General features: G+C 42.8%; 1 protein-coding gene across 1 annotated transcript in view; it reads right to left on the bottom strand.

Moving 5' to 3' along the window:
- The window catches only part of LOC310779462 (protein phosphatase methylesterase 1-like), a gene marked incomplete at both ends in the record, with an annotated part of 61,924 nt that overhangs the window by 18,134 nt on the left and 18,167 nt on the right, over window positions 1-25,623 (bottom strand). Inside the window, 3 exons of the mRNA XM_083639995.1 lie at window positions 4,118-4,229; window positions 4,974-5,039; window positions 7,333-7,423. Of these exons, the coding sequence (XP_083496121.1) occupies window positions 4,118-4,229; window positions 4,974-5,039; window positions 7,333-7,423 (269 nt within the window). The remainder of the gene's footprint in view (window positions 1-4,117; window positions 4,230-4,973; window positions 5,040-7,332; window positions 7,424-25,623) is intronic.

Below are 25,623 nucleotides of genomic sequence, written 5' to 3'. Positions count from 1 at the left end.
AAAAATGGATCAAACTGGCGCACTTTGAGATCAAAATGAAGAGACTAGATCTATGAAGAACTACACACATCAATATCTTCTTTACCGTTCTGTGGTTTTACAGCAATGAAAAAATAATTGTTTCCCTATATATACTATATATATTTTGCATACAGGTTACTATGGTAGAATTATGCTTGCATAAATAATACCAAAATCACTTCAGGGGAGTTTCAAGTAAAGTAACATTTTGCTTTGTAGGCAAAACAAAAGTAAAATTAAATCAAAAGGGAACTTCCTAACTTATTGGCTGGAATAATATTCCAACAAGATAATAATATACTGTAAGCACTAAAGCAGGAGTTTGCAGTCAACTAGTTGAAATTAATATGTGGCAGTATTTGTGGGGGTCAGAATCTATGTAGGGTCTACCACCACAAATAGATCAGTGTATGGGAAACACTGATATTAAATTGTGTGACTAGAAAGACACCAATAAATCTGAGAAAATGTACTTTAATTTTGAACAACAGCACTACAACGGTGGCATTACAAATGGTATTATGAAATTATTGTGGGGAAAAAACAAGAATGCCACTTTTTTTCATGAACTTTAAGCAGAAAATTAAAAAATAGTTTTAAAGCAAAAATAAATAATAAATAAAGATCATTTTAACATTGGCTCAACCAGCCCATCTTACTGACCACCAGGGGTCCTGGTCCTTAATCCCTTTTTATTACTACCATGCCACTGGTACTGTACACAAACAAGGCTGTTTAAATATCTGCCTTGCACTCCCTTAGAGGGAAATAACAAGCCTGTAAGAACTTTTATTGAGATACTGAACTAACATCACAGCAAGACATAAGTGATGCCATGCACGCATGTTAAGCTATCGTCATCATCACATCAGACAGCAGAAAGCAGCCACTTGCGATTCTGAAGGGCTTAATTTCTTTCAGATAACAAGGGACCCGTTTGAAAATGTTTGTCACTTATGCCATATGTTTCTCAAAAAACATCGCATCCATTTACACCCGCTTCACTGCGAGCTAGCATGACATGGCTGGCTGGTGCCATGGTAGCCTACCTACCTTCCTCCAGTCCATCTGTTTGTCTGGCAGGCACAGCGACAAGTTCTTTTGTTTAGCCTACGAAACAACATTACGCGCTAATTTGCATATCAATATAATAATAATAATAATAATAAATTCAATTTATATAGCACACTTTAAAATCCAAGGACTTCACAAGGTGCTTTACAGATGCATGATAGAAACAATCAAGCAATCAAACAGGGAAAAATAAAAAATAAAAATAAATAAAAAATAAATATAAAGGAACAGCTAATATGCGCTAATTAAGTAACTACTAATGACTCTGACTGCTCAATGCTCACCTCATTGATCATGAGTGGGGAGAACGATTGTGTGGACTGAGGAGGACCACTTAGCTGCTGTACTGTGTGTGTGACCTGTGTGAAGTGATGTGGGATTAGGCAGATAGATGGAGGAGGGAGCGCCTGTGCAGCCGCGGTTCTAGAAACTTTTCAGGTGGGCTGAACCCCCCTAAATTTTTGTCTCAGCCCACCCTAAGAACATAGAGGGGGGGGGGGAAACACACACACAGCGCATTGAGTGTAGTCAGAAACTGCTACTAATGACCACCATGGATTTGGAGAGGAGAGTAAAAAAAAAAAAAAAACGTTTTTTTTGCCTCTATTTTTTTGGGTGGGCTGAGACTATTTTTGGGTGGGCTAAAGCCCACCCAAAAACGGCCTAGAACCGCCCCTGCCACAGAATAATGAGATATTACTATGTAAACACCAAACACGCACAAAGAACAAGGAGACTCTATTGTATCATCAGCAAAAAAAAGTTTATTGATACCATTTTCCGTTCTTTAGTTATGAGCCGGAGAAGATAGGTTGTTTTGAGCAAAAACATGCGTTTCAAATTATAAGGTGAGTTATTCCGCCTTTTGTGAAATGAAGCATTTCAAGCACATTCACTGAGTCTGAAGCTAATATTTTCTGATGTAGTGACGTGGTGTAGTTGTGTGGTGCCCTGTGTGCCCCACCCCCCTCTCCCCCCCTCAGCTGCAAACTCCTCCCCACACTAACACACAGCCTCACGCACCCAGCGTCTATTTTCGGAGTGCTCCGTTTTTGTGCGCCGGCTCCCAGCGCGACACGGAAAAGCCAAACCGGACTGCTGAGAATGGTTTGGCCCTTCGGCGTCGGGTGCTGCTTTTCTGGCGGCTAATCGTGTGGAGAAACTATGCAGACAGACAGACAGAGGCAGAGGGGCTCAGTTGTGGGCGCGGATTGACTGCTGTTCGCAGCCAACGTCAGCTCCAGCGGCTCTGGCTGCAGCATGAGCGGTTTCTCTTTCATCACGGGGCTCCTTCCGCTGTCTTTCCTCACCCCTCTCTAATCTGGAGAGCACTGTCGCCACCTAATGAGTCCGTAAAATAGGTTATACACCTTCAATAGCTACAATATTTGTACAGGAGATGCAGGAGGCTTTGATCCACGTCCCACCGTCAAAAAACACATTTGATGTCGATCGACGTCATTGGCACTCAATGAGTTAAATGCCCCCAATAAAATAAAGAGTTTAATAGTTTCTGTATTTTAACATGATTCTGTATTATATTATATTCGAAAATGGCCAACTAGGCATCCGTACAACCCCCGCCCCTCCTCCTACGAGCGTTATTTACCTCAGTGACACGCAGCACAAGCTAGCTGGCCAGCTAGTTCACTCATGTTTTTGCCAAGTACATTAATAACATGCCAGACAATCAACAGTGTTGTTGAGATAGGAAATGGGGGATCTTTAACTGTGATTGTTTATGAACTTTTAGAAATAAAATATGCGTGGATAAGACTATTTGATTGGTCTGTCATGCTACATAGGTTTGTGTGTGTGTGTGCGCGTGCGTGCATGGGGGGGTGAGTGACATGCATCTAATTAGCTGAGCACTGTATGCTGTTACTTTTTCTTTATTTTTATTTTTATCTGATGTGATTTATTGTACACTACTGTGTGTTTTTCTTTTTTGTATTTTTAAAGTCTGTGTCTCATAACTCCTAGTGAGTGGTCCGCAATACTTGTTGTATGTACCGAATTGTTTTTATGCTGCTGTTGTGGGGCACGGTGGCTCAGTGGTAGAGCTGTCGCCGCACAGTCAGAAGGTCCTGAGTTCGATTCTCGCCTGGGACACTGTGGGCGCTGTGGTTGTGTTCCCCCCCATATCTTCAGTGCCTACTGCCCAGGTGGGGTATCTCGTCGTAAGGGCCTTTCTCTCTGTGTGGAGTTTGCATGTTCTCCCCGTGCTCCCCCAGGGGGTTCCTCCACATATAACCCCCCCACTAAAAACATGCAGAAGATCAGATCGTCATCGTCATCCGACCAGTGACGACAACATCCGAAGTTGGTCCCCGGGCGCTGTACGAGAAAGCGACCACTGCTCCTGGCCTGCCCCCCGGAGGAAAGGACATGCCTGGATGGGTTAAATGCAGAGGACACTTTTCACCGGCCATCGTCAGCATGAGTGTGTTGTGGCCGCATGCATGTGTTGTGGTGTTCGTGTGACAATGGAGGACGGGGCCTGTCCCGTTACGAGAGTTACGAGAGTTTTTTTGTATTGAGGAGTGACACATAAATACACTTTTCTACTCTACTCTACTCTAGGTGCAACTAAAGTATTTCCCAACATTTGATCAAATTGCCCTGGAAATATATTTCACAGGGGCAAAAATAGCCCTTGTTTAAAAAAGTTAATTTCCTACCCTGACAGACACACACACGCAAGCACACACACACACACACACACACACACACACACACACACACACACACACACACACACACACACACACACACACACACACACACACACACACACACACACACACACACACACAGAAGGTTGGTTGAATGAGTGGCTGGTTTTGTATTAAGGAAATAGCATGAAGCAAGTTCAGCCCTGACAACACATCGCAAAACGTTTATCAAATGGAAATGGTGGTGCATCGAACACCCTTTTGGGTTATGCTAGCTTTGTAGCTATCTGTTGGGTCCTGTGCGTGGGCACTATAGGGTTGAACACAGCCCTGGGTTAGCTGGTTACCTCTGATGCAATGTTTTCCTCCTCGTTCTCGTAGCTCTGATCGTAGAACTCCTCGTTGCCCTCGCTCCCGGGGCTGGCCTGCTCCAGCGAATCAGCATGCTCCACGTCACACCTACCAGGAAGTAAGAGAGGAGAGACAGGTGATGTACACGTTACTTTCCCCAAAGCCTGACCGAGATACGGGTTAGAGAGGTTTATTTGTGAGCTGCTCTGACAAAAAGTTTTGGGGTTTCATCAGATTTTAGTCAAATAAAGCATTCTTTCATTCTGTGTAAAGATTATTGTGAAATTTGAATGCTAAATGTTGTTTTGAAGCTAATAAATTGAGGGTGACAAGGAGAACTAGCTTACTTTGTCAAACTGAGTTTTTCTCAAAAACATAGTTCGGAAAGAGTCAAGACATAAAGGGATGCATCTCACTCAATCTTTGGAGTACAAAGATAATTTTGTGCTATATATCGAACTACAACAAATATAATTTGAATAATTCTGACAAAGCTAAAATGCTTACCTTATCCTTAAACTTAACCTTAAATAGACAAAAAAAAATCAAATATTTGTAATCAGTGACCTTGGGGAGCAAATACATACATTTAACTGTGGAATTTCAACAAAATTATGTCTTTACCAAGTCATGAGTTTAATGGTTTCGTATTGTTGTCTGATTAGTTTAATTATTAGTTTTTTGTTTTTTATTTTCTTTTTATTCCAAAAAGACAGAAATAAAGATCTTACATACCAACAAATATCTGTAACATATTCCCAGATGGGAAGGAATGTCAGACTGACAGCAGAGACAAAAGATAGGGAGAAAAGTGACCTTGCATCTCAATCTGACCAATCAGAGTCAGCCTACCTTTTGATTTGACCAACCACAGAGACTCTGGCGGATTCTAGGTTCGTGATTTGTCCGCTTTTTATGCTGAAAGGAGGAAAAAAGCGACTAAATCACCAGCTCTTCAGAAAGTGAGATATCAATTATTACACATATTTTTTTAAGATTCTCAGATTTGAGATATTACTGTAGTATGATTAAAGTCGAGCTGAACCCAAAAATGATTTCCGCCCCCATTTTAGTTCAAATACCTGGGTATTCAGTGCACCTATTTCTTAATGTATGCAAAGAAAATCACAAAAATCTAATTTCTTTAGTTTTTCCACACTTTTTCACATCAAAAGTTCATTTTTCAAGATTTCATTCTTAATAGTAATCTACAGTTTGCGGACGTCCCATAGTACTATAACATTTCTACCCCATTTCAACCAATCATATCACGACATGGCAGCTGTCAATCAATCTTCATTTCAGGAGAAATCTGTAATCTGGCAGAATTTCTAGCCCATAAACTAAGTACTAACTTGGCCAACATACAAAATAAAGCAAAGGGTAATGTCTAAGAATGTAAAGAAATGTAACTGGCTCATTAAAATCGCATTCCAGGATAATGTTAGTTAACATAGTTAAGGCCGAATTCCCGCCCCTCGTAGATTCCAGGCCGGCAGGCTGCACTCTCCGCTCTGCCCCACACAAAGGCAGCTGGCTAACTGCGGCTCTAACTCGCGTAGCGCCACAACATGCTGAATCCAACTCGATTTGGGGGCGGAACATGCCAGGATTGGCCAAAGCCAAATCCAGTCCCCAAAATTGTCAAATCAAATCATCGACATGCTACTACGCCTTTCAACCTGTCATCTCAGACAAGTTTTGTTTTCAGCCTGAAACGTGACTCCGACCCACGTTAATCTCGTCTTCAAAGGTATACGGCAACATTTTGAGAGTTTAGGCCATTTGTCATATTGCCGATATCAAAACTAGAATGGCTTCATTTTCAATTTGCGTGCAGTATCCTACAAACTGCTGCGGTAGAGCTCTCACTGCTACTGACAGCTAGTGCATGTGCTGTGTGCATGCGCTGTACTGATGACTGCACACAGCACATGCACCTCATGACAAATGACTAGTTTTGATATCGGCGAATAAAGTTCAAAATAAAAAAGTCACCAGTCACCGCCAGGGGTTTGTGGGCATTTTCAGTGATTTTCCACGACCCACAGAATATTTTCTTCTATGACTATTTATACACAGACTATCCCAAAAGACCGAACAAAGCCTTTACTTTCATGGGGAAAAAATAAGTTTGTTTTTCCGTTCTTCCGTTCTTCAGTTATGGACACATGAATGTGGGTTGTTTTCACTGACACCGTCACCAGAAAGCTGAGAAAACTGCCTTTTTGTGCAGCAAAGCGGGCGGGGCCTTCACCCCGCGTGGAGAGCACACCGGCGCGGGTCACACTCTCATCTTCTCCGTGAGAAGCTGGTGCTTCCTGGTACTCCATGTGTGGAGGTCTGGGAGCGTATTTGACGGCTATGTGAGGTTTATACAAAGCGGATGACTGATCTAACTGACAGGAGCTGTGATTGGTGTGTGTTTACCAGTTTATTGTGAAAGAAATCCTTCCGTGTTGAGTGACTGTCACAAGCCCGTGTGACAACGCGTCCAGCCCGGGGGAAACAACTCCTTTGTACCGTGCTGTGAGGCAGCAGGGTGGATGTGTTTTCAGCTTCCTCCATGAAGGGAGATCGATGCTGAGAACGCTGGCTGGTTTTGTGGTGGGAAACTCTGGCTTGCAGAGGACTAGACGAGTATGGTAATCACTTCAAAGGTGGCCAAGAGCGCTATCTATCGTATGGCACTGAAAAGACCCACTGACGCAGATTTGCGTCAATGGCGGGGAAGCGTTGATTCTGAAATAACGCAATGTTGGGTCTATGGTGGAGAATGAGTTAACATAAAAAAGCAACTGGCCAGATATGCTTTTAAACATGTTCAAATAACTGTTGCTCACTGGCAATAAGGCCTGTGGCCCAGTGTCGCCGGAACGAGTTTGCAATTAGGGGGACAAAAGCAGGAAGGGAGTCTTGTTGACGTTTTTTTTTTTGACGTTTGGATGATTTTTAGCCATATTTAGAGGAATATCTCATTTTAAATTAGGATTATACTGTAGTGATGTCATTATTCAGTATTTTCTCCTTTTCTCCCTCCAATTAGGGGGACAAAATGTCCCCTTGTCCCCCACGCTTCCGGCGCCCGTGGCCTGTACATTTCCAGAACAGCCACTTTCACCTAAACTAAGGCCACGGTGAACAATAAACACTAAACACTGCAGAGGTGAGTTATGGATTGGTGAAGGTTATCGATCTGGCGAGAGCTCACCTCCACTCAATGGCGTGGTCCATGGACTTGAAGGTCTTGGGTCTTCCCTTCAGGAAGTTCTGCTTGCTGTGCAGCGCCTCCATCGCACTGCCTGCAGGAAGACGAGACAAAGAAGGTGATATGTGAGGTCACTTTAAAGGGACAGTTCACCCCATTCAAAATACACACCTTTCTTCTTACCTGTTAGTAAGGCTAGTGCTATTGGTTTTAGTTTTGGAGATATCGGCCATAGATATGTCTGCCTTCTCTTGGTTCGTCCGGGGAAAAGTGAGTGGGTTTTTAGAATGGGGTTTTCACTTAAACGCATAAAATAAGCCCTCGTTCACACCATACGCCAATGCCACGATGAAGCTACGCAGCGCTATGGCAGTTTCATTTTGGCGTCCTTGTTAACAGGTGAGACCGTTCACACTAGCTGGACGCCAAGCCAAGCTGAAGGAGCCACGCTGCGATAGTTTTGGCTTCTGTTCTATTTTCCAAGCGTGCAATGTGCTGCACCCGAGCTGCCAGGTATGGAGCCAATGCAAGTTGTGAGCGGGGGGAAGGGTAGCACCATCGAGGCGCTGAGGAAAAGAGAGTGCTTCTGGGTGCTCAGCTTCTGTTAAGCGCTGCTTCAGCGCTGCTTCTGAAAAGCACCTTTTCTGAACCAAGGGTCTGTGGGAAGGTTTATGGGAGCGCGGATTTGGGTTCAGCAGGATCATCTTCACAAAAGTGAATAACTTTTGGAACGTAAATGCGTTTTTTTAAACGTGATTTTTAGAAAACGCTTCAAAAGGCATAAAAGCGATCAGCGTTCATTATCCTGCTGAACCCAAATTCGCGCTCCCATAAACTTTTGTTAACCACAGACCTTATTGGATGCATTTAAGTGAAATACCCATTCTAAAACCCCATAGACTTTTCCCCCGACGAACCAACATGGCGGCGATTTCCGGTTAAGCCTACAAAAATACGTCATCCCTGCGATACTCTATTGAATTGGATGGACCTCGGCATGGTAGCTACTCAAAGCGCCAAAGAATAGCCTACATTTGAAAAAAAACTCAACAACAGCAATGTCTCTTTCCAAATCATGACCCGGTTACTCAAGATAATCATTTTGTGGGCGGTTTCATGGAGGATTCAGGGGGAACCTTTTTCTACACCCGCTAGCTAGCAGCTAGCTAGTTCCATTGTATTGGAGAGAAGGTAGACATCGCTACGGCCGATATCTCCAAAACTCAGCAACTCAAACCAAAATGTTCTAGATGGATAAATAGCACTACAGGTAAGAGGACAAATAGCTATACGGTGAACTGTCCCTGATGACCTTTAGCCGTTAACTCATTGAGTGCCAATGACGTCGATCGACGTCAAAGTAAATAGTGACGTAGAGTGCCAATGACGTCGATCAACGTCAAATGCGTTTTTTGACGGTGGGACGTGGATCAAAGCCTCCTGCATCTCCTGTACAAATATTGTAGCTATTGAAGGTGTATAACCTATTTTACGGACTCATTAGGTGGCGACAGTGCTCTCCAGATTAGAGAAAGGTCAGGAAAACAGCAGGAAAAAGCCCCTGTGATGAAAGAGAAACCGCTCATGCTGCAGCCAGAGCCATATAGATTGCTCTGGCTGGAGCTGACGTTGGCTGCGAACAGCAGTCAATCCGCGCCCACAACTGAGCCTCTCTATCTCTGCTGTATAGTTTCTCCACACGATTAGCCGCCAGAAAAGCAGCACCCGACGCCGAAGGGCCAAACCGTTCTCAGCAGTCCGGTTTGGCTTTTCTGTGTCGCGCTGGGAGCCGGCGCACAAAAACGGAGCACTCCGAAAATAGACGCTGGGTGCGTGAGGCTGTGTGTTAGTGTGGGGAGGAGTTTGCAGCTGAGGGGGGGAGAGGGGGGTGGGGCACGCAGGGCACCACACAACTACACCACGTCACTACATCAGAAAATATTAGCTTCAGACTCAGTGAATGTGCTTGAAATGCTTCATTTCACAAAAGGCGGAATATCTCAGCTTCTAATTTGAAACGCCTGTTTTTGCTCAAAACAACCTATCTTCTCCGGCTCATAACTAAAGAACGGAAAATGGTATCAATAAACTTTTTTTTGCTGATGATACAATCTCCTTGTTCTTTGCGCGTGTTCGGTGTTTACATAGTAATATCACACAATATTCTGTGGGCCTCGAGACATCACTGAAAACGCTCTGAAACTCTGGCACTGGGAGCGTCCGTTCTCCAAAAGTGGCTGGCACTCAATGAGTTAATACATCAATGTTAACACATTCACTGCCAGCCGTTTTTTTTTTACTGTAGGTAGGTTCTGCCAGAGGGTTTTTTTGAGGATTCTGGCTCATCTTTCAAGACCCGAGGATTCTTTTCTGCTAAGATTTTGTGAACACACAATATCTCAAAAGAACTAATAGAATGTGTGCTTTCTCTGTCTAAAAGAGTTAGTTTGTAGAGTTAGTAGTTATGTAAGCATTAGCAGTTGAATACAGCATGGTTTCAGCGTCTGAAAAATTATTCTGAGTTAAACGGCTTTTTGTGAAATTCGATAGAACAGTCACTTTAACCATTCATTTTTGGCATCAGTAAGACGTCAGACATCTAAACAATAGTTTTGAACAGTAATTTCCTCCATAACAGCAGGAAACCCCCCTCTGCTTCCAACTCCTCCCTCCGTGGGCGTTCTCCTCCGCCCTCCTTGGCTCTGCAGCGGGTCTGTGACAAACGAGTTGCTGCTGCCTGGCTGCTGCCTGGCAGTCTGGATGGGGCTCGCTGGATGGGTTTCGCTCGTTTCTTGGCGGAGCTCTGATGAAGCTCTTGCGATTCTGGGCTTATTTATGGTGCGTGTTTCAAAGTGTGCATCCAGTCTATTCTTGGAACCCCCCACCGTTGCCACCGCTGTGCGTCAGCGCGAAAGTGAAAGCGTTTTCGCCATCCATTTTACAGTATGAGAACGGCTTCCTCGCGCTTTTCCCTCCAGTTTTGGCTCGCCTCTTTGTACTCTGGAGAGACATGTCGCCACTCAGTGGGTCGGTAAAATAGATTATACACATTCAATACCTCCAATCTTGGTATAGGAGACGTAAAAGGGTTAGATCAACGTCCCACCGTCAAAAAAATAAAATCGTCATTGGCAGTCAACCGTTGGATTTTTTTTGACGGATTAATACGTCATTGGCAGTGAACGTGTTAAATGAATATTCCTACCATGGTCTAACCTGTTAATCCCTAAGCCTATTTTTCAGCTCACCTGCCGAAAATGACATGCCCGAACTGAATGGAGTATATCTCCACAACTACAGGGTATTTTCTGAAAATTATTTTTTTCAAAAGCTAGCCAACACCTGTGAGATTGCTGTAGAAGTGTCAGAATCAATTACAAAAGTACTGTCTCAGAGTAAAATCAGTTGGAACATGGCAAAAAATTAAAAATTCAAGCTCCGCCTAAAAAAAACAACACTATTTTGGATGAAAAGCACCTGAAAATCATGGGTTGGTAGCCAAATTATTCTATGGAGCAGTAGACTAATATCTTATGAGTGCTTGTATCAAAGGAAATCCTTAGAAAGTGAACCAGAGCAATTTTACAGATGATTTATTACATGTAGGCCCAGGCGGACCTGATCTGGGCACATTTTGGGCATCATGGTGCCATTTGAGTTTTCTATGGTAGAAGACTGAAATACCTTTTTTTTCTCCTATTTACATATCACTATAGGTACTCAGTTAATATGCGTTATGGTTTGGATAACCCTCAAGCCTTATATCTGTATTTTTACTCTGTGAAATGCATCAAAAGGGCTTCTTCAATTTGCCTGCAAAGCCTGGGGCGATACGCAGAGGGATATCTCGGGACCCCATTGGCCTATTTCGATGATTGACACCTCTATGGAAGCGTCAGAGCCAATAGAATCGACGTGAACTGAAATAATTTACGTCAGGCAGTTTTTTCAGGAAATGCTGTCGACTGAACCCAAAGCTCGTCTATTCTGTGAAGATGACCACTCCATGTAAAATCCTCCATATGGCTTTGTAAACACGATGACTGTAAAAAAACAACGCTTTAAGATGATGAAGAGGCATTAGGAGTAGCAATTAGTAGCGTTTTTATGAAGTCAAACACAACTTTTGATTGGAAAACGGCAAAGGTAAGACATAACTTGTAGTTTTATCTGTAAAACGTTAAACACTTTTTTGCTGTTCTTTGACAGCCTACTGAGTGAGTTTTCATCTCTCAGAGACGAGCTATACCTCTTTGGAAAGAGGAGACTCCGAGCTTTCGAAAGCCGCCTCGTTTGGAGAGAAAATATTCACTCACAAAAACAAATCACCACATAAACGCAGGCATGCACTGTTTTCTTGTTTTTGCTACATGGTGATATTGTTGCTTGGGGTTGGAATTATTTTTCGTTTGAATACAAATGCTTGTCAGAGTTTTGTAGCCACGTTTCTTCCCGACATTTTGGTGTGCTGTACGTCTCCCTGCCTGCTTCCTAAGCTGCTATAGAGAGTCATTTGTGAGAGATGACAAGGGCTCAGCCCGCCGGCGGGCCCGCTAGGGGGGAAGAGGCTAATCAATTACTGTCAACCAATAGCCTGTTGGAGCTGATTGGTCTCCTCTGTTTCACACCAGTGTTAGTATAGTGTTTCTCCACATTAAGTATGGAATTATAATAGAATCTATATTCAAGAGGGTGTTCAAGAAATTTGAGGGCATTATTTATCAATTTTACGTTCATATTTTCGACCCTTGGACTCAAAAAGCCCCTGCGTGTGCTCAGATTTACTCTGCTTGTCCTCAAACTATACGCTCGCGCTCAAAACTTTACACTCGCGCTCAAAACTTTACGCTCGCGCTCAAAACTTTTCTTTATGGACAGATTTCATGCACTCACATTCAAATATCATGTCCTCGGACTTCGATTTTGTCTGCTTGTGCTCTCAGTCTGTGCTCCCATTCAAATTGAGTGTGCTCTCTCTTGGAATTTCTCCTCTTGGATTTTCTCTTTGCTCTTGGATTTAGAGCGAAACATCAGTATCAAAAAGATAAACCAATAGAAAGCCAGTATAATGTTGACCAATCAAATATCCCTGGGTGGTTTCTGGGTGCATTTGTTTTAGTTTTAGGCTGTCCCGTGTGGGCGGTTTTCTAAACTCCAGTAGGTGGCGGTAATGCACATACATATGTTTGCCAACCGCCATCAAACTCCAAAAAAGAAGAAGAAGAAGGTTTTTTCTACCAACACGCAAACAGCTCATGTTGGCAGGTATCGTTACATTTGTTTATAGTCACGTTATTAGTGTTTAGACATTTGGTAGATGTGGTTTTTAATCGCTATAGTATGACTAGCTCTATAGCCTGGTTGAAACAGGACACCCGGTTTAACGCTATCAGGTTATCAATGTGTTTTACTGTCAATGGTATTTACTGTCGATACTGGCTAACGCAAGAGGCCAGCGATTAATGTTAGTTAGTCGGTATTTTGAGTGTTTATTTTATGTTTCATCGTGGCATTCCTGTTCCCTAACGTTACAATTGCTAGCTTTAACGTTAGCTATTGTTAGCTAACTAGTCGTAAACATTAGCTTTGCTACCTCCGATTGGAACTGTCTTTCGGCTAGCTATGCTAACCTAGAAAGACGTTAGCATAGCTATTAGTTGGCATGCTTTATCAAGGTGAATGCGCTGGGCAATGTTACCATCCATGGCATAATGTGTTGATAAATTATACTGTCGATCGATGGTTCAACCAGCTAATGCATGAGGCCAGACATTAATGTTCGTTTATTACAGTCGGGCCGCCGGTGGCATTTTGTTAGCTAGCGGTATACTCTCATGAGGCATTCCTGTTGTTAGCTACAAGCTCAGGTTCTTTTCATTAGTTTTGTTAAACTAACAAGAGCAATGCCGATTGCCGAATCACTTATGTGGCAAACACATGCATTTAAATCCCTTATGTAACTTTCCTAACAACGTTAAATGAGCCACTAGCCAGCTCGGTTCAGGGCTTTATGTATCACGTTAACGTTAAGCCTAGCTTAGCCTGATCGTTACGCGATACACTTATCGTAATGCTATGACATATTATCAGAGCCATTCATAAATCCATCTGGTTATTTGGCATCACTACTGTAACGGACTGTTCAGTGTTGTGATCTATTTGCGTTTGTATGTGAGGCTCTGTTTAGTGTTCACTCAAGGGTTGTTGTGGTCCTGCTGTGGTATTCGGATAATAAAGTCAAGCCTTTTATAACGTTACAGCCTGACTACCGTTTATTTTCTTAACAAAGTGTGAATAGGCGGACCCGAATACACGGCTACATTGGTATCAGCGGTGGGATTATTCACAGTTTTGTTTATTTGTGACGTTAAAGTGCGGAGGAGCCGTGTTAGTGCATTTAGCTTAGCTGCAACAGTATAGCCAGACTGTTCAACACTGAACAGTCTGTTACAATACTAATTTGATTGTTGATTGTGTGTGTGTGTGTGTGTGTGTGTGAGAAAGAGAGCAGATCTAGGTTTTTCTGTCATCTGTCTGTCTGACTGAGGAGCCCAGATCAGAAACGCCATCGAGCAACGACCTCTGAATAATGTAAGTTATGCTATCCTTCAAATGTAAATATAGGGGACTGGTAACTGTAGTAGTTTTTATTAAGTTTACACAAATACACATTCCATCCTAAAAGTATAAATTCCATCGCTACATGTAGGTGTGTTTGCATAGCACATTTTTTAAATCAGATTTCCACAGAGAGGAACATATTAATCTACTAGGAATCTCGCGATTCCAAGGCTCGCCCGCTGCGCGGCCTCGCCCACGCTGCTGGCTGCCGAGCTGGCCTGCAGCTCGCATGCGCAGCTCAGCCACTGCGCGGCCTCGCCCACCCTGCAGCTCGACCACTGTATGGGCTCACCTGCTCTTATGACATCACTGATGATGTCACAACTTCATCGCTGATGGCATCACAATTGCTCTTATGGCATCACTGATGATGTCACAACTTCACATCTGATGACATCACTGATGACATCAACAGTCTTATGACATCATCGGTGATGGGGGTAATTGAAACAGGGAAACAACTAGTCTCGGCTCCCAGAGGTTTGGTGAGCTGCGCCACCAAACGTCTGGGAATTTCACTGCCAGAAACTGTCTGTCCGAGCCCGGCGAGAACGGCCGGCAGCAGACACGCCTACATTTATTATTATAATTTTATTTGGTAGCGGCAATGCCATTTATCATAGTCCTAACACAGAGCATGAAGCTGATATGCTCCAAACAAAATTTATAGCTGTTGTTTATTTTACAATAATGTTTCCTACCCGGAAGTGGTCCGCTTGCTACTGTGAGTCATCAGCAGGCTCTGTAACGTTAGCCTCGGGAGTCTGTCTTATCGCTGGGGAAAAGACCTCTAGCCGCCGGGGCCGGATGAAACACGTCCTATTAACAGGTTATGTTTGTTTCTAAGTGATTAATATGTTTCTCCGCAAACGCTGCGATGTTTGCGAGACACTGGTTCTGCATGAGCGTCACTGCGCCCAGAAAGCAGGCCCGCCCACAACACTCATGATTGGTTCTCCGATGCAAGGCTTCCAACAGCGCCACCTAACGTTATGCAAAGATTTAAATAGTAATATTCTCAGTCTTACAGGAGTGAAACGGATTAAGACTGAGGGCTGAGTCTAGGAAACAACAAACATTGCCCACATGTTCCCTTTTATAGATAAAAAGATAGATAGATAGATACATAGATAGATAGATAGATAGATAGATAGATAGATAGATAGATAGATAGATAGATAGATAGATAGACTGATGGATCATCACTGACAGTCCTGGAAAATGATCTCTGGAAAAGAACCCTGAAGTAGAGAGTCACTAACTCCACCCTCCTCTCTCCTCCCAGTTCGAGTACGGCCGGACTCCCAGCCTGAGGACGTCAACATGAACAGCTGATCTTCCTCATGTCCACTGAAGCGTCCCAAAACGTCACTGCAAGAACAGCGTCATTCACCAACGCCACTTCCACAGGACGCATTGACGCCGCCTCCTCCTCCACTCCGGACCCCTCTGGAGCCCGACCCTCCTGGCGAGACCGGGACAGCGCGCGCGCATGCATGCATGCATGCAGTCAGCTGAACGCAGCCAGGACGCTGTGGGCTCCCAGCCTTCTCCTCGAGGCCTGATGGCCGTCTGCACAAGCCACACAACAGCTCTGGGGCTGGTAAGCAGTGCTGGAAGCATTGTAATAGACTAACTGTCCATTAATCTCCTTATCAGGCACCCAGAAGTAACGGGACTAATTTTAGTGTTTTCTTCCAATTTGGGCCAGTAGGCTAGTGTCGGCCATATTGGAATTTTTTGTATTTTCATTCCTTTCATGTTTTTTGTCCTGTCTAGGGTGTCTCCTGTTTCCTGCAATCAGCATAATTATATTTTATATATATATATTTATATTTTATTACCCATAGGTTCCCCAAGGTATTAACTTGCCCAAACTAATCTTTTACGGCCTAGTGGTGTGCTGTGCTTCGACCCCTGAACAGATGGGTGAAATTATTTGGCTTGACGTGCTTTAGCCTATCTCTTAGACGGTCTTGAATTGTGTGGTGTGGTTTGGTTTTACCCATGTTGTTAAATTATGAGCTTGATCTTATGCATGTGTGCCCAAATGTTTGCTGAATTGCAGTGTCCTCTGGAATGGAGTGTAATATGAAACTGGCCTAACAAGTATTGGTTGTGGCAGTTTGATCTAGTGGGACAAGCTACTGGGAAGAGGGGAGCTGATTTAATCTGCAGAAAACAGTATTTTGTATGTTAATGATTTATTCCTAAACTAAATGTTAATAAATGGAAATGTATAAAGTTTACTCCGTCTCTGTGTGTGTGTCTTGGGGATTGAAATAGGTGGTGTCAATTCAAGTGGGCCAGTTGCCCCAGAAATTGTTCAAGTGTGACAAATACATTTCAAATGTGCAATACTTATTGCACTTTTATTTTATTTCATTCTGTTCAGTTGCGCTTAAATTTTGTTTTAGTCTTCAGTGATACAGTTGCACTTTGAATCCTTTTGGGCAAATACGGTTATAATAATACATTTGAATGAAATTTGTGAATGACAGTTTTGAGTCAATTTGTCCACTGTTATCTTCTTCTGGCGTTTGTTCTTAGACTTTCAGCTCCGTTGAGGCGAGCCAGACCACTGTGTCATCGTCCAGGGCAATTAAGCCATGATCACCGTTTGGTGGCCGGTGTTTTGGGCAGCTATTCATTATGTGCTTCACAGTCAGTGATGGGTCCCCACATTCACACTGGGCGCTGTCCGCGAGGCCCCACCTCAGCATGTCTGCCCCGAAACGCCCCACGCCTGTCCTCCGGCGGTTGAGAGTCGACCATTGGTTTCGGGGCAGGTGCTGGCCAGGAACGTCCGTGGGGTCCTTGATTTAGCGGTGGACCCTAGATGGTTCGGCTGACGTCCACTGGTCCCTCCATCTTGCCTTGACCCATGAGGGCTTAGGGATGTCGGCTGGTGTTATCAATATAATGTGATGTACATATTATTACACTACAAGGGTGGCACACAGCAAGTTGTACTTTCAGCTCTGTTAAAATGTTTAGTACATTATGTATACTAGAGTATTGCAATATATCGCATTCTGCATTTTTTTATTGAGTGCTTCAGAATGTTATTGCTGTTTGATGTCAGAATATTTTTTGTAAAGCCTGTGTGTATCTGAGCAGTTCCCAAATGATGGGAGAGTACATGAGTTGCCTACAGTATATGGCAAGAGGAAAGATTCAGAGGGACAAATGCTGTTGTGCTAGCAAGTGCTATTGAACACTAACCAGTAGTTTTATGGAGATATCTGGCACAGTTCTATTGCAAATGAGATTCCTTTAGACATAGGCCTACCTATTCTCTGAACAGTCAAATTAGGTCATTCCTAATGGGGGTTAAGTGGCATAATAGCCTATAAGTTAAGTAGTGCTTTACGGAAAAAAGGAAAATGGACTGATGTGCACAAACTTGGATGGACTGAGTTTCATAAATGCATCAACAAAATCAACTTTAAAAAATCCATTAAATCTGGATTAAGCATCGACAGGTACAACTTTACAACAGCCAGAAATAAAGTGACACTGGAGCTGCGAAAGGCCAAAGCAAACTTTTGGATTCAAATTATTGTGAACGCTAAGGGGAATAGTAAGAAAATATGGCAGAACATAAACAAATTAACAGGGAGACAATACAAGAAGGATATCAAAGGCCTGGAATTAAAAATTGACAACCAGCTTGTGCCGAGACCCTGTTATCCTGGCACAGGAATTACATTTTTTTTTAATAAAATCCATCGAAGACATTTCTAAACAGTTCACCTCATCCCTGCATCCTGACAGACCAGTAAATAGAACAGCAGACAACCCACCACTACAATTCTGCATCCAAGACATTTCTGAGACAGAAGTCATCAATATCATCAGTGCTCTCTAAACAATTCAAAAGCCAAGGATGTCTACGGTCTCGACACCAGCTTTCTGAAAACACACAAGGAGGCGCTGGCGTCCCCATCATGCACCTTGTTAACCTGTCCATTAGGCACTCGGTGGTTCCTTGGGCGTGGAAACTGGCCTCAATCACCCCCACTTTTAAAGCAGGAGACGCTCCAACCTGAATAATTATAGACCGATCAACATCTTGCCCATCATCTCTAAAATGATGAAAAATGGATTGCCAAACAAATAATGGAATTTCTTGGTAATAGTCAAACCCCCCTGCAGCCCATGCAGTTCAGTTTCCGACCAGACCACTCTACAGAGTCTGCCTTGGTCACACTCATTGAAAAATGTAAAAGCCTATTAGATAGAAAGGGCTGTGTAGGCACTGTATTTTTAGATTTAAAAAGGGCGTTCGACACTGTCAACCACAAAGTCTTGTTAACTAAATTGTCCCACTTCAACTTCTCTGATCAAGCCATCAAATGGTTCCAATCTTATCTATCACACAGAGAACAGTGTACTGTGGTTGAGGGTGTCAGCTCCTCATACCTGGGTTGTCCAGTAGGGGTCCCCCAAGGATCAATTCTGGGGCCCATCTTATTCTCGCTTTATATTAATGATTTACCTGATTTTTGTCACAATGTTAATGTACAGTTTTATGCCGATGATACGGTCATCTTTGCCGCGGCCAAAAATCCTGAGGAGGCAGCATGTGTCCTCTACTGCTTTGACCCATGTGTAGGCCTGGCTCACCAGGTCCTGTCTCCTACTGAACGCAAAAAAAACTGTTTGTATGTTTTTCTTGAAGCAAGCTACAACTCTTACACATTCCAACGTATTCTTAGGAACTGAGGAAATCAATGTTGTTAAGGAGTTCAAATATTTAGGTGTTATGCTAGATTCGACTCTCCTTCAGGAGCCATGTTAAAATGGTGTCGAAAACAATAAAATCCCATCTACATAACTTTAGGCAAATACTGTGTTCCTTATCGGATAGTGCTGCCATGATGTTCCTGCATTCTATGATACTGTCACATTTGAGCTACTGTTTGACCAGCTGGTCTATGACAGGCCCAACAATCCTTAAGCCAATTGAGATAGGCTACTCTATAAAAAAGCATTGAAAATTCTGGATAAAAAAACCTTTCACTTACCACCACTGCAATATTCTAACCAAGTACAACATGCTAAGTTTTGACGATTTCAGAAAATTCACCTCCGCTTGTCTAATTTACAAAATCCTTCATGGCCTTGCGCCACCTCCTCTTAACACCTTCATTAAATACAGAGCAATGTCCAACTCGACTCGATCCACCAGAGCCGTCACGAACGGAGACTGTGAGGTTCCACTAAGAAGAACCTTGTTTGGACAGAATGTGCTGTCCTTTAGAGGATGCACGGTATGGAACAGCCTACCCCCTTCCATAAGGGAAAGCTCCAGTCTGGTCACCTTCAAGGGCCATCTAAAAGCGTGGCTGAGACTGAACCAGTCCTGCGACCATGTGTGACCTTGCAGGATGCTCACACTTGTATTACCTTTCACCATTAATAATTGAATTTTCCTCTTCTCTCTCTTTACTAATTGTACTGTATTGCTAGGATTGTATATTTCCCATGTATTTTATGAGTTTTCTCTGTCACTGTGCTTGTTTTCTGGGTTGCATCAACCGGCCAAGGGACTGCAGACGGAAACTAGCCTCTCAGGCTATAATCTGGCATATTTACATGTACTGTTTGTACTGTTCATTAATATGCACTGTCCCCCCCCCCCCCCCCCCCCCCCAAAAAAACAACAACAGTCTCTGCAAATCTGCCACCAACAGAGGATGCATTTGAACAACATGTCCAAAGAGCAATGTATCAGACAGCGATATGGTGTGTCACAGTCACATGCCCAAACCCTTGTTATGGTAAGTGGTAAATGGCCTGCATTTATATAGTGCTTTTATCCAAAGCGCTTTACAATCAGTAGGTACATTGACAGAGACATTCCTATCGGCAAGGGATGGGAAACAAGTGTCCATATACCAGATCAAATGAGCAGCCACTTTTTATTCGTCTGTTTTGTTTTTGCTTGGTTAATTTGTGTTCTAGTCCGTTTCTGTTTATGAAATGAAATGAAGCACTGAGATTTGGGGCTACCATAAAACAAATGTATTATTATTACTATTATAATTGTATTATTTTGTCATGTCAAGACAGGAGATACTACTGATTTATATAGTTTGGATTAATGTTCCAGTTTCAATAAAACTTGCAAAATGTACATTAACTTTATTTTATTGGGTTACCCACATTCTGACTATTTGGTGATGTAGTTCAGCCACCTGGTATTTCCCTTTCCAAATATGATGACCATCAGAGTGAGCATTCTTAACTTATAGGCTATTATGCCACTTATCCCCCATTTGGAATTACATAATTTCACTGTTTCAGAGAAGAGGTAGTAGGCCTATGTCTAAAGAAATCTAATGTGCAATAAAACTACCAGATATCTCCATCCTGGTTAGATGGACCAGGATAGACTTTCAGCTCCGTTGAGGCGAGCCAGACCACTGTGTCATTGTCCAGGGCAATTAAGCCATGATCACCGTTTGGTGGCCGGTGTTTTGGGCAGCTATTCATTATGTGCTCCACAGTCTGTGATGGGTCCATCCTGGTTAGTGTTCAATAGCACCCTAGACAATGAAGTAATGGTCTATTTTTTAGGGATTTCTGTTTTTCTGATAAATGAGAGAAAAGTGATGGAGTCCTATGTTCCTATCACCACAAAGTACAATTTCCGCCTAAACTAAAGCTATGTTTACAGGACTATAATTCAATTTTTGTTTTAGGTAAATCATTTGACTATTTGGTGAAGTAGGATTGGGGTAGTTCTAAAGAACAACAACAACAAAAAGTCCCCCCGTGACAATCAATTTAATTAATGGGAGACCCTAAATATAAGAAAATCATTGTTGTGTTTTGTTCTACCTCGGGTAGGGGTGTATCTCAAAATCTGAGGGCCCTTTCTGCTAGACTGGTATAGTGGTGTTTATATTGAATAGCACAAAGGTAAATTGTACATTCAAAAGACATGCAGACCAGTCACCAATCCTGTAGTCTTCCTCTATCCAAGTGGTTCTCAGTGGGCTCTGGGGATCCCCAGGGATCCTTGAGGGGTTTGCAGGGGGTCCCCAGCAAAACGGGGGATAATTTATTTTCACTATAACAATTTCCATAAGTAACAGTGACATAATTTGATGACTTGAATGACTTTTGGTCAAGGGCTTCCGTTTCTGTACTAAACCATTTAAAAGCAAAAATCCTATCAGATGGGGGACCCTGGGCCAAAATCTTATCAAATGGGGGATCCATGGTCTAATTTGTGTCAGTTTAGGCGTCCTTGACGTGAAAAGGTTTGAGAACCACTGTATCCAAAGAAACTGTTAAGCAACAGAATTACAGTGAAAAGTTCTATAACCTACCCAACACTTATATTTGACAGTTAAAATCCACGTGCATAAAAGCATAAAACTACTGGTTAGTGTTCAATAGCACTTGCTAGCACAACAGCATTTGTCCCTCTGAATCTTTCCTCTTGCCATATACTGTAGGCAACTCATGTACTCTCCCATCATTTGGGAACTGCTCAGATACACACAGGCTTTACAAAAAATATTCTGACATCAAACAGCAATAACATTCTGAAGCACTCAATAAAAAAATGCAGAATGCGATATATTGCAATACTCTAGTATACATAATGTACTAAACATTTTAACAGAGCTGAAAGTACAACTTGCTGTGTGCCACCCTTGTAGTGTAATAATATGTACATCACATTATATTGATAACACCAGCCGACATCCCTAAGCCCTCATGGGTCAAGGCAAGATGGAGGGACCAGTGGACGTCAGCCGAACCATCTAGGCTCCACCGCTACATCAAGGACCCCACGGACGTTCCTGGCCAGCACCTGCCCCGAAACCAATGGTCGACTCTCAACCGCCTGAGGACAGGCGTGGGGCGTTTCGGGGCAGACATGCTGAGGTGGGGCCTCGCGGACAGCGCCCAGTGTGAATGTGGGGACCCATCACTGACTGTGGAGCACATAATGAATAGCTGCCCAAAACACCGGCCACCAAACGGTGATCATGGCTTAATTGCCCTGGACGATGACACAGTGGTCTGGCTCGCCTCAACGGAGCTGAAAGTCTAAGAACAAACGCCAGAAGAAGAAAATAACAGTGGACAAATTGACTCAAAACTGTCATTCACAAATTTCATTCAAATGTATTATTATAACCGTATTTGCCCAAAAGGATTCAAAGTGCAACTGTATCACTGAAGACTAAAACAAAATTTAAGCGCAACTGTACAGAATGAAATAAAATAAAAGTATTGCACATTTGAAATGTATTTGTCACACTTGAACAATTTCTGGGGCAACTGGCCCACTTGAATTGACACCACCTATTTCAATCCCCAAGACACACACACAGAGACGGAGTAAACTTTATACATTTCCATTTATTAACATTTAGTTTAGGAATAAATCATTAACATACAAAATACTTTGTTTTCTGCAGATTAAATCAGCTCCCCTCTTCCCAGTAGCTTGTCCCACTAGATCAAACTGCCACAACCAATACTTGTTAGGCCAGTTTCATATTACACTCCATTCCAGAGGACACTGCAATTCAGCAAACATTTGGGCACACATGCATAAGATCAAGCTCATAATTTAACATGGGTAAAACCAAACCACACCACACAATTCAAGACCGTCTAAGACAGCGTTTCTCAACTGGTGGGTCACGACGCCGTTTTGATTGGGTCGTGGACATTGGCCAATTTTTTTTTTTTTTTTGAAGTCTGCCTTTTCATTTCATATTTAATTTTAGTTCAATTCAGATGATTGAAACTGGATTAGCATGGCCCCAGTTTAATTAAAAGTTATGACCAGTTTAACTAAAAAGCATATAGCCTGCCTGTGATTCCTTTTTATTTCATATTAGTTAAATTCAGACTATTGAAACTGGATTAGCATGACCAGGTTAACTTGTTTTATTATTATTATTATTATTATTATTAACTTGTTTAAAAACATATAGGCATGTAATTCAAGATAAGTCTGCCTTTTATTTCATATTTCATACAGTTCAAATAAGACTTTCTGAGCATGACCAGTTTGACTTGTTTAAATTTAAAAACATATAGGCCTGTAATTCAAGTCTGCCTTATTTCAATTGGTTTTTAGCCCTAGTTGCACTTCTGTTGCACTTTTTTGTTCATTTGAGGTTTATAACAGTGCATGAAGGCATTGTGTATTAAATGAATGTGCTATTTTTTGTGCAATAAATTTGAGTGGTTTAAAAAAAAATCTGAAACTTGGGTCGCAACTTCATGACAAGGAAAATAGTGGGTCCTGAGGCTACACCAGTTGAGAACCACTGGTCTAAGAGATAGGCTAAAGCACGTCAAGCCAAATCATTTCACCCATCTGTTCAGGGGTCGAAGCACAGCACACCACTAGGCCGTAAAAGATTAGTTTGGGCAAGTTAATACCTTGGGGAACCTATGGGTAATAAAATATAAATATATATATATAAAATATAATTATGCTGATTGCAGGAAACAGGAGACACACTAGACAGGACAAAAAAAATGAAAGGAATGAAAGGAATGAAAATACAAAAAATTCCAATTTGGCCGACACTAGCCTACTGGCCCAAATTGGAAGAAAACACTAAAATTAGTCCTGTTACTTCTGGGTGCCTGATAAGGAGATTAATGGACAGTTAGTCTATTACAATGCTTCCAGCACTGCTTACCAGCCCCAGAGCTGTTGTGTGGCTTGTGCAGACGGCCATCAGGCCTCGAGGAGAAGGCTGGGAGCCCACAGCGTCCTGGCTGCGTTCAGCTGACTGCATGCATGCATGCGCGCGCGCTGTCCCGGTCTCGCCAGGAGGGTCGGGCTCCAGAGGGGTCCGGAGTGGAGGAGGAGGCGGTGTCAATGCGTCCTGGTGAAGTGGCGTTGGTGAATGACGCTGTTCTTGCAGTGACGTTTTGGGACGCTTCAGTGGACATGAGGAAGATCAGCTGTTCATGTTGACGTCCTCAGGCTGGGAGTCCGGCCGTACTCGAACTGGGAGGAGAGAGGAGGGTGGAGTTAGTGACTCTCTACTTCAGGGTTCTTTTCTAGATCATTTTCCAGGACTGTCAGTGATGATCCATCAGTCTATCTATCTATCTATCTATCTATCTATCTATCTATCTATCTATCTATCTATCTATCTATCTATCTATCTATCTATCTATCTATCTTATTATCTATAAAAGGGAACATGTGGGCAATGTTTGTTGTTTCCCTGTTTCAATTCCCCCATCACCGATGATGTCATAAGACTGTTGATGTCATCAGATGTGAAGTTGTGACATCATCAGTGATGCCATAAGAGCAATTGTGATGCCATCAGCGATGAAGTTGTGACATCATCAGTGATGTCATAAGAGCAGGTGAGCCCATACAGTGGTCGAGCTGCAGGGTGGGCGAGGCCGCGCAGTGGCTGAGCTGCGCATGCGAGCTGCAGGCCAGCTCGGCAGCCAGCAGCGTGGGCGAGGCCGCGCAGCGGGCGAGCCTTGGAATCGCGAGATTCCTAGTAGATTAATATGTTCTTCTCTGTGGAAATCTGATTTAAAAAATGTGCTATGCAAACACACCTACATGTAGCGATGGAATTTATACTTTTAGGATGGAATGTGTATTTGTGTAAACTTAATAAAAACTACTACAGTTACCAGTCCCCTATATTTACATTTGAAGGATAGCATAACTTACATTATTCAGAGGTCGTTGCTCGATGGCGTTTCTGATCTGGGCTCCTCAGTCAGACAGACAGATGACAGAAAAACCTAGATCTGCTCTCTCTCTCACACACACACACACACACACACACACAATCAACAATCAAATTAGTATTGTAACAGACTGTTCAGTGTTGAACAGTCTGGCTATACTGTTGCAGCTAAGCTAAATGCACTAACACGGCTCCTCCGCACTTTAACGTCACAAATAAACAAAACTGTGAATAATCCCACCGCTGATACCAATGTAGCCGTGTATTCGGGTCCGCCTATTCACACTTTGTTAAGAAAATAAACGGTAGTCAGGCTGTAACGTTATAAAAGGCTTGACTTTATTATCCGAATACCACAGCAGGACCACAACAACCCTTGAGTGAACACTAAACAGAGCCTCACATACAAACGCAAATAGATCACAACACTGAACAGTCCGTTACAGTAGTGATGCCAAATAACCAGATGGATTTATGAATGGCTCTGATAATATGTCATAGCATTACGGTAAGTGTATCGCGTAACGATCAGGCTAAGCTAGGCTTAACGTTAACGTGATACATAAAGCCCTGAACCGAGCTGGCTAGTGGTTTAACGTCGTTAGGAAAGTTACATAAGGGATTTAAATGCATGTGTTTGCCACATAAGTGATTCGGCAATCGGCATTGCTCTTGTTAGTTTAACAAAACTAATGAAAAGAACCTGAGCTTGTAGCTAACAACAGGAATGCCTCATGAGAGTATACCGCTAGCTAACAAAATGCCACCGGCGGCCCGACTGTAATAAACGAACATTAATGTCTGGCCTCATGCATTAGCTGGTTGAACCATCGATCGACAGTATAATTTATCAACACATTATGCCATGGATGGTAACATTGCCCAGCGCATTCACCTTGATAAAGCATGCCAACTAATAGCTATGCTAACGTCTTTCTAGGTTAGCATAGCTAGC

The sequence above is a fragment of the Poromitra crassiceps genome (assembly GCF_964638095.1).
Source record: "Poromitra crassiceps genome assembly, chromosome: 7".
Taxonomy (NCBI): Eukaryota; Metazoa; Chordata; class Actinopteri; order Beryciformes; family Melamphaidae; genus Poromitra; species Poromitra crassiceps.
This window is presented reverse-complemented; position numbering and strand designations above follow the sequence as displayed.